The sequence below is a fragment of the Hyaena hyaena genome, unplaced genomic scaffold, assembly GCF_003009895.1.
Source record: "Hyaena hyaena isolate Hyena2069 unplaced genomic scaffold, ASM300989v1 scaffold_256, whole genome shotgun sequence".
NCBI classification, from domain to species: domain Eukaryota; kingdom Metazoa; phylum Chordata; class Mammalia; order Carnivora; family Hyaenidae; genus Hyaena; species Hyaena hyaena.
In genome coordinates this window covers 1725613-1736029 of record NW_024080885.1, presented here as the reverse complement: position 1 = coordinate 1736029, position 10417 = coordinate 1725613, and the positions used below count along the sequence as shown (strand labels likewise).

General features: G+C 40.5%; 1 protein-coding gene across 4 annotated transcripts in view; it reads left to right on the top strand.

Moving 5' to 3' along the window:
* Window positions 1–10417, top strand: part of RPGRIP1 (RPGR interacting protein 1) — an 85643-nt gene that overhangs the window by 60015 nt on the left and 15211 nt on the right. For 2 of the 4 annotated variants that reach the window (XM_039245257.1, XM_039245255.1), the window contains one exon: window positions 867–964. In XM_039245257.1, coding sequence (XP_039101188.1) covers window positions 867–964 — 98 coding nt within the window. Of the gene's footprint in view, window positions 1–863; window positions 965–10417 lie in introns of all 4 variants that reach the window. The other 2 variants (XM_039245256.1, XM_039245253.1) reach the window with 1 other exon arrangement.

The following is a 10417-nucleotide window of genomic DNA, read 5'->3' as shown; positions in this document are numbered from 1 at the left end:
TTTCCCCCCTTCTTCTCCCCCACGGTCCTCTGTTAAGTTCCTCCTAATCCTCCTATACGTGCAAACATATGGTATTTGTCCTTCTCTGCCTGACGTATTTTGCTCAGCATAACACCCTCAAGGTCCATCCATGTTGCTACACATGACCAGAATTCATTCTTTCTCATTACCACGTAGTATTCCATCATATAGATAAACCACATCTTCTTGATCCATTGATCAGTTAATGGACACCTAGGCTCTTTCTGTGTTCTGGCTATTGTTGGGAGTGCTGCTATGAACATTGGGGTACGTGTGCTCCTATGCATCAGCACTCCTATATCCCTTTACACAAAGGAATTTCAAATGTTAAAGTAAAAAATATTAGCAATGCCAAGGTCCACTTTACAAAAGAGCTTGTGGGATGGGAGATACTGTCTGAGGCTACTTTTGGGAAATACAATCTGCCACCCTGACTGCATTGCTTTTTCTTGGCTTGGTCATTTTCTCCAGCCCCTACAAAAGGACCGGCTTTCTTTCTATTTTCCTTCCTTCCATTCTCCCTTCTTTCCCTTTTCTTCTTCTTTCTTCTTTCCTCTTTCTTCCTTCTTTCTTTCTTTCTTTCTTTCTCTTCCTCCTACTCCTCTTCCTCCTCTTCCTCTTTTTCTTCTCATCCTCGCCTCCTCCTCCTTCTTTTTCAAGTGAACTCCTTATTTGGCAAACTTCTGAATAAGTGAATCTTTGAAAACAAGGGCTTGATTCTCAGTAAATGAGGCCAAAATGCAGGTACTGGGAACTCATGGCCAGATAATGAATTGAAGATGAAGGTACTGGGCCAAATGGAGTGCTCGGAAATAGTTCTGTAACTCCAGCCTTTTCTTTAGCAGATAAAGAATCCTGTGAACAAGCTTCTGAAGTCAGTGAAGCACAGACTACAGATAGTGATGACATAGTGACACCAGTATCTCAGAAATGTCCTAAGGCGGTAAGTACACTGCAGTAATCACTGTGTGAGTGTGAGACAAGCTTGTAAACAACGACATTGTGCTTAATGGCCACATATGTGAAATTAATCCAGTTTTAATGAACTTGATGGGAAATTCAAGCTATTTTGTTAAATTTACACTGAGAATGAATGGAAGTTTCTTGATACATTTTCTGCTGAAATGATCACTTTCTTGATTTGGTATAAATGAGGACTTTTTTCAGTACTTCTCTCCTTTCTTTGGATCCCTTGCCTATCTCCTTCATTGTGTGCTGATTCATCTCCAGCCTGAGTGATGCCCATTTCCTAATCCACGTAAGGAGAGCACGTGACTTTGGGAGGTGGAAGCTAGAAAAGAAGAAAGGGTTCTTTGTGGGAAAGCTCTGAGAGATTCTGTTTCTGAACCTTTTGACCCAATTTTTAAACTTTTTTTTTAATGTTTTATTTATTTCTAGGGGAGAGAGAGAGAGACGGCGTGAGCAGGGGAGGGTCAGAGAGAGAGGGAGATACAGACTCTGAAACAGGCTCCAGGCTCTGAGCTGGCAGTCAGCACAGAGCCCGACGCGGGGCTCGAACCCACGAACCGTGAGATCATGACCCAAGCGAAAGTCGGACGCTTAACCGACTAAGCCACCCAGGCTCCCCTTGACCCAGTTTTTAAAATCTGTAATTGCAATTCTTTTTTTTTCAACCTTTATTAACTTTTGAGAGAGAGAAACAGAGTGTGAGCGGGGGAAAGGCAGAGAGAGAAGGAGATACAGAATCCAAAGCAGGCTCCAGCTCTGAGCTGTCAGCACAGATCATGATGTGGGGCTCAAACTCACAATCCATGAGATCATCACCTGAGCTGAAGTTGGATGTTTAACCAACTGAGCCACCCAGGCGCCCCTGTAATTACAATTCTTTATTGAATATTTTAGCCTCACATCTCTCATTGTATTAGAATCCTGTGTGGTTATAAGTGAGTTAGGAAACAATCACTCTGTTGAGTCTCTGAAATGCTCCCTGACACATTTATAGGCACTCAATAAATATGTGCTGAATGAGTGACTGAATGAAAGATTGAAATCTGATTGAGGGGGCACTTGGGTGGCTCAGTAGGTTAAGCATCTGACTTCGGCTCAGGTCATGATCTCACGGTTCGTGGGTTTGAGCCCCACGTTGGGCACTGTGCTGACAGCCAGCTCAGAGCCTGGATCCCATCTTTGGATTCTGTATCTCCCTCTCTCTCTGACCCTTCCCTGCTTGTGCTGTCTCTCTCTGACTTTCAAAAATAAATTAAAAACTTTTAAAAAAATTAAAAAAAGAAATCTGGTTGAGGATTATGAACTTCATTAGAAACAATATAAGTATAGTGTGACCGAAAATCAAGTGGTTAGATTATGTGATAGAAACTCCAAGGTTTGTAGGATGTGTGGGTGGCCCAGTGGTTTAAGTGTCTGGATCTTGGTTTTGGCTCAGGTCATGATCTCACAGTTTGTTTGGGATTCTCTCTCTCCCTTTCTCTCTGCCCCACCCCAGTTGTGTGCACATGCTCTCTCTGTAATTAAATAAACTTAAAAAACACCTCTAAGGTTTGCAAGAATTCAGAAAAGTGAAATAATTGCTGCTTTTGTAGAGGTCAGAAAACTTTTCCTTGAAAGTCAGAACTTGTACTGACAGTTTGCAGGCAACTAAAGGATACTGGTGTGGGGGAAAACAACTCAAAATCAGTAGACTTAACAGTTAAGAAAGCAAATTTTAAGTATTTTCTTCTGAAGTTGTATCTGCCATATCTTTCTTTTTTTTAATATATATATATATTTTAAATTTTATTTATTTCTAGGAGAGAGAGAGAGAGACAGCGTGAGCAGGGGAGGGTCAGAGAGAGAGGGAGATACAGACTCTGAAACAGGCTCCAGGCTCTGAGCTGGCAGTCAGCAGAGAGCCCGACGTGGGGCTCGAATCCACGAACCGTGAGATCATGACCTAAGCGAAAGTCGGATGCTTAACCGACTAAGCCACCCAGGCACCCCTGCCATATCTTTCTTTAACCATTACATAATTATATGTTGAGAAATGCTTGTAAGACGGATCAGAGACAGGGAATGTTGCAACTGGACAGTAACTCTTTAGAGACCATAAAGGTGAAGATTAGTGTGTCCAGTACATAGAGGTAGTTAGCAGAAGAGGTGATCTCCGGTCAAAGTTTCTAAATCAAGCCACTTCTCACATCAACCTGAAAAGCAGTCAACTGGTCAGCAAGTTTTTGAACTACAAGTCAGACATACTCATTTAAAATATTCAAGGGGCACCTGGGTGACTCAGTCCGTTAAGCATCTGACTCTTGGTTTCGGCTCAGATCGTTGTCTCATGGTTTGTGATTTCTAGCCCTGCGTCAGGCTGTGTGCTGACAGTGCAGAGCCTACTTAGGATTCTCCCTACCTCCCCTCTCTCTGCCCCTCCCCACTTCTCTCTTTCTCAAAATAAATAAATAAATTTACAAAATAAAAAATAAAATATTATTCAAAATTAAAGACTCTTAAATAAGTTCTCATTAGAAAATCTTTGTGCACCCAAATATGATTTGACAAACTAAATATGAAAACTGAGCTTACTTACCCAAAACTTAGTGTTATCATCAAATTAAATTTATAACACAGGCACATATAGTTGACCTTTGAACAATGCAGGGGTTAGGGATGCAACCCTCTGCACAGTTGAGAATCCATGTACAGCTTTTGACTTCCCAAAAACTTAACTACTAATAGACTACTGTTGACCAGAAGGCTTACCCATAACAAATAGTCGATTAACACATATTTTGTATGTTACATGTATTCCTAAGATAAAGTAAGCTAGAGAAAAGAAAATGTCATTAAGAAATGGGGGCGTTGGGTGGCTCAGTTGCTAAAGCATCTGACTCTAGGTTTTGGCTCAGGCTATGATCTTACTGTTGGTGGGATAAACCCCAAGTCTGGCTCTGCGCTGCCAGTATGGAGCCTGCTTAGGATTCTCTCCCTCTCCCTCTCTTTGCCTCTCACCCACTCGCACCCTCTCTTTCTCTCAAAATAAATAAACTTAAAAAGAAAAAAAGAAAAAATCATAAATAAGGGGAGTCTGGGTGACTCAGTTTGTTAAGTGTTCAGCTCAGGTCATGATCTCATGGTTCATGAGTTTGAGCCAGGCATGGGACACTCTGCTGTCAGTACAGAGCCCACTTCAGATCCTCTTCAGATCTCTGGCTCTCCCCCTGCTTGCGCAAATGCTCTCACATGTTCTCATTCTCTCAAAAATAAATCAATATTTTAAAAATTCATAAGAGAAAGTAGATTTAGAGTACTACACTGTATTTATCAAAAAGCATCCACATATAAGAGGACCCAGGTTGTTTAAACCTTTGTTGTTTGAGGGTCGACTGTACAAAATCATTATTGTATTTCAGAATAGCTAGGCATAAAAGATCAAAGAGGCTGAAGGACCAGAGATAATACTTGAGCTCTGTCACTTCTGTTTGGAGTTAGTCAGGATAATGGAGGAAGCAAGAGAGGATAGTGTTTAAAAGCATGAAGATTTGTTTCAGGCAAAAGTGGTCTAGATCCTGGCTCTGCTAACTTTGGAGGAGTTATTTAACTTCTTTAAGGTTTTCCTTATCTGGTAATATTAAGTATGCCTACCTTATAGTGATGTGGCAAGATTTATTTATTTATTTATTTTTACAAATAGTTTATTGTCAAATTAGTTTCCACATAACACTCACTGCTCATCCCCACAAGTGTCCTCCTCCATGCCCATCCCTCCTCCCCCCCACATCCATCAGTCCTCAGTTTTTGTCAGCATTCAAGAATCTCTCATGGTTTGCCTCTCTCCCTTTCCCCCACCATTTCCGCCCTTCTCCTCCTCCTTGGTCCTCTGTTAAGTTCCTCCTAATCCTCCTATACGTGCACACATATGATATTTGTCCTTCTCTGCCTGACTTATTTCTCTCAGCATAACACCCTCAAGGTCCATCCATGTTGCTACACATGGCCAGATTTCATTGTTTCTCATTGCCATGTAGTATTCCATGGTATAGATAAACCACATCTTCTTGATCCATTCATCTGTTGATGGACACTTAGGCTCTTTCCATGTTTTAGCTATTGTGGAGAGTGCTGCTATGAACATTGGGGTACATGTGCTCCTATGCCTCAGCATTTCTGTATCCCTTGGGTAAATTCCTAGCAGTGCTATTGCTGGGTCATAGGGGAGTTCTATTGTTAGTTTCCTGAGGAACCTCCACACTGTTTTCCAGAGGGGCTGTACTAGTTTACATTCGTGATGTGGCAAGATTTAAATAAGGTAACATGTGATAAGGGCTTAAAGTGCCCAAGACAAATTAAGTACTAAATGACAGTGATGATAATATTGATGATGGTAATAGTCTATCCTCTCTGAAATATTCTAGTTCTCAAGGTCATGCTTCTGTGACCTGGTAGTGGCCTGAACAAAAAGAACTAGACCCCAAGGGGAGGGGATTGAGGCACAGGGGTGTCACTTCCCTCTGGCTCCCAGGTCAATTGAGTAGGTTAAACAGTACAACTCAAAGAAGACCCTTCCAAGATGTCTTTACCTTATACTGCTAAAAAGTGAAATAGTTACAATACTTATGAATCTTTGCCTCTCCTTGAGTCCAGGATTAGGACAGTTCCTGTGTTCATAGGATGTGTGTAAGGCTGTTTCCCACAAGGTCCTGTCTGTTAATCAATACAAGTTCCTAAAGGCCCTCTATACTCACTTTCCCTCTAAGAATCCCCAGGAAATGATCACAGCCCAAACCACATGGTTTTCTCCAGATGAAGTTTCATTCCTGGTCCCAGGAATCAGGCTTCCATTCTGAGTAGACCATAGAAAACTTTTCCCTCTCCTTCTTAGTAGCTACTGTCTAGAGGGGAACAATTATTTCCATTTGCTCTATGGCCTTAGGTTATAGTCTTTAGTTAGCCCTAGTGTGTATCACAAATCTCAAAGTTTATTCTATTATACTCTTTTTTAAAAAAAAATGCATATTTATTTACTTTTGAGAGAGAGAGAGAGAGCGCACACTTGCAACGAGCAGGAGAGGGACAGAGAGAAAGGGAGACAGAGAGTCCCAAGCAGGCTCTGTGCTGCTAGCTCAGAGCCCGACATGGGGCTCAAACCCACAAAACGTGAGATCATGACCTTAGCTGAAACCAAGAGCCAGGCACTTAGCCAACTAAGTCATCAAGGAACCCCGTTTTTGCTTTCTTATGAAAGACATTAAATAGTACATTTTTCTTCTTTTAAACTTATTTTGAAATAATTAAAGATTTGTAAACAGTTGCCAAAGAATGTGCGGGGAGGTCCATGTATCATTCACACAGTTTTTTGCATTTCTTTTCTTTTTTGGTACACAGTACTCAGAAATGTGCATTTACAATCAGTAACATTTTGGGAGTCCATCTAGGTTGATATATTTAACTTTTTCCAGTTCTTTTCTCTTAATCGCTGATCAGTTTTTGTTAAAATAATACATGACCTTTTATTTAGACAGACCTCAATGGGCAACACTGATTGAACTTTATGCTATGTACTTGATATTCATTAATTCACTAAAGGTGCACGACAGCCCTTTGAGTTGTTTACTCCTTCAACAAGTCATTATGGAGCACTTGTCTTAGTACTTGCAGTCTCTATGGACACAAAATAGTGACTAAGACAGAGTTGGTCTCTTCCCTCTTGAATCTTATGTTCTACTTAGGGAAAACAAATATAGATCGGTGAGCAACTAAATGAGATACTTGTTGATTCTAAATACTATGAAGAAAATAAATTGGGTAATAGTAATGGGAGGGGTTGAGTTAGGCAAGAGTAAGGAAAGACTTCTCTGAGAAGGGGACATTTAATTTTCTTATGTTCATTTATTTTGAGAGAGAAGAGAGAGGGATGGAGAGATGGAGAGGGGAAGACAGAGAGAGAACAAGAGAATCCCAAGCAGGCTGCGTACCGTCAGTGTAGAGCTTGATGCCGGGCTTGATTTCACCATCTGTGAGATCATAACCTGATCTGAAATCAAGAGTTGGACTCTTTTTTTTTTTTTTTAATGTTTTATTTATTTCTGAGAGAGACAGAGAGAGAGAGAGACAGCATGAGCAGGGGAGGGTCAGAGAGAGAGGGAGCAGGCTCCAGGCTCTGAGCCAGCTGTCAGCACAGAGCCCGATGCGGGGCTCGAACCCATGAACCACAGGATCATGACCTGAGCCGAAGTCAGACGCTCAACTGACTGAACCACCCAGGTGCCCCAAGAGTTGGACTCTTAACTAACTGAGCCATCCAGGTGCCTCCGAAGGGGGGACATTGAAAGTGAAATTTGAAGATGAGAAGGGAAGAGATGGAGAGAAATCATCTCAGGCAGAGGAACTGGCAAATGTAAAGGCTCTGATGTAGAACAGAGCTTGGTTTATCTGAAGTACTGGAAATCAAGAGGTTATATGTCAATAAAACTGGGGGCAAAAAAAAAAAGGAGGAGAAGGAGGAGGGAAGAGGAGGAGGGGGAGGAGGGGGAGGAGGAGGGAGGGGAGAAGAGAAAGAAAAGGAAGGAATGAAAGAAAAATCCTGTCACCACACTTTTAAAGGAGCCCTGAAAGGAACAAATGTTTGATGACCACACCTTGTCACTTTCATTTTTGTACAACCAGGTAATTAAATTAAAAGAGGGAAAAAAATGTCAGTGAACATCTCTGTTCACATGTATCTTTGTGTATTTGGCAAATGTTTTTGTGGGATAGATTCCTGGAAGTGAAACTGCTGCTTTTAAAAGGAATATGCACTTTGAACCTTTGATGGATACCACCAAATTATCAATCCCCACATTATACCACTGTCACGCTATGGTGATCTTTTCTCACAGTGTTAGCAACACTTTTCCCTGGCTTTCTCAGTTCCTGACTCTAATGGAATGAGAGTGTTTGTAAGGGAAGGAATCAAAAGTAAGTTTGAAAAATTTAGATCCCAGTGGTGTGGAGAAGTAACAAAACAAATTAGGGGTATGCTAAGTGCTGAGACTATAGGAGTTGGTGAGGCAGACTTGTGGCCCTAGAACTTAAGTAGCTTACAGTCTGTGAGGTGGTCGCCAGAATTATAATGTGATACAAATGTAACTTAAAATTTTCTAGTGTCCGTGTGAAAAGTGTGAAAAGAAACAAGTAGAAATAATAATAATATATTTTAGGGGCACCTGGGTGGCTCAGTTCGTTGAACGTCCGACTTCGGCTCAGGTCATGATCTCACGGTTCATGAATTCAAGCCCCACATCGGGCTTACTGCTCTCAGAGCAGAACCTGCTTCAGAATCCTCTCTCCCTCTCACTCTCTGCCTTTACCCTGCTTGCGTTCTCTCTCTCTCTCTCAAAAATAAAATATTAAAAACATTTTAATTAAAAACAACACATTTTAACCTAATATATCTAAAGCATTATCACTTCAATATGAAATTAATGTAAAACATTACTGAGACACCTTAAAAAGCTTTCAAATTCCTGTGAATTTTACACTGACTGCACATCCCAATTCAGAGTAGCTACATTTCAAGTGCTCAGTAGCCACATGTGGCTAAAGGCCATTTTGTCATAGAGCAGAACTGTGATGCAGTATTTTCCAAATGTAAGTTGACATCCCCAGGCAATGAAATAAAAATAGAGGGTCCCAGCAAAAACAAGCAAACAAACAAAACTGAGAAAGAATAAAAGACAAAATAATAGTTTGTATCATACCTATTAAGGTTAAAAATTGTTTTGGGAGACTTGTATTTCAATGAGTTCTTTTTTTATACACACACACATAAATATGCATAGGCTGAGTTTTGCAGTTTGAAAGCCACTGGTCTGGTGGTTGTTCATTTTTAACTATGAGGGAAAATGTTCATCCTCATTAGGTGTAGGAGGCTGTTTTTGTTTGGTAAGATGTTTCTGGGGATCATTCTTTTTTTTTTTTTTACAAATAGTTTATTGTCAAATTAGTTTCCACATAACACCCAGTGCTCTCTGGGGATCATTCAGGTACTTCTATGATGATGAACATCCGTCTCTCTCTCTCTCTCTCTCTTTTTTTTTTTTCCCAGATCTCAGTGTTTCCTTAAGTGTGTTCTTTGGAAAATTAAACCCAGCCATATCTAAGGAAAAATGAAAAGCAATTGTGTAGTCAAATATGTTTGGGAAAAACTATATCATCCTCTAAAAGCAACCTGATGCATAGTAGCATATTCAATACCCAAAGTCCAGTTAAAGAAAGCTGATAAGTTTGTTAAACTTGATTTTCCAAAGTTTATTTTCTCACCGAACCATTCATTTATAAAATGCCTATTCCTCAGACATACCTTTGAGAAGTTCTGCTTCATTATTCTTAAAGAAGTTTAATTAACATTGATACAATTTTATTTTCTTAAGTGTTTATTTTGAAAGAGAGGGAGAGAGCGTGGGTGACTGTTAGTGTGTGCACGAGTAGGGGAGGGACAGAGAGAGGAGGAGAGAGAGAATCCCAAGATTCGGGGCTTGATCCCATGAACTTTCAGATCACTACATGAGCTGAAACCAAGAGTTGGACATTTAACCAACCGGGTGCCCCAAGTTTTGCTTCATTTTTATTGAAACTAGAGAACATAGGGTTCTCAGCTTAAAAATAATTTCAACAGTGGCATGGGAGAACTTTCTAGGGTAAGAGTTCTGTATCTTGAATAGGGTGTTGATTACACACTTGTATATGTGTATCAAAACTGTAAACCTGGCGCATCTGGGTGGCACAGTTAAGCATCCGACTCTAGATCTCAGCTCAGGTCATGATCTCAAAATTTGTGAGTTCAAGTCCCACATCGGGCTCTGCACTGACATTGCAGAGCCAGCTTGGGATTCTGTCTCTCCTTCTCTCTAACCCTCCCCTGCTTGTGCTCTCTCTCTATCAAAACAAATAAAACTTTAAAAAATTTTTATTTAAACTGTACACTTTAGGTGTTGTATTTTACTGTGTGTAAATTATACAGAAATATTTCCAAGTGAAACAGGTTGCCAGGAGCCACCCTAGACAGTGGTCTATAAGAGTGGCTTTTATACTTTTTAAATCACAGTCACTATAAGAAACACATCTCTATGTTGTGCCCAGTCCAATCACATATAAAGGAAAGTTTTAAAAAACAAGGCTTACCTATCCCACTCTTATATTTTCTGTTCTATTCCATTCCATTCTATCTTATTCTTTCATTAAAAAAAAATACTAGGGGCGCTTGAATGGTTTAGTCAGTTAAACGTCTGACTCTTGATTTCAGCTCAGGTCACGATATCATGGTTTGTGAATTCAAGTCTTGAATGGGGCTCTGTGCTTACAGCTCAGAGCCTGGAGCTGCTTTGGAATCTGTGTCTCCTCTCTCTCTGCCCCTCCCCTGCTCACACTCTGTCTCTATCTTTCAAAAAGGAATAAATGTTAA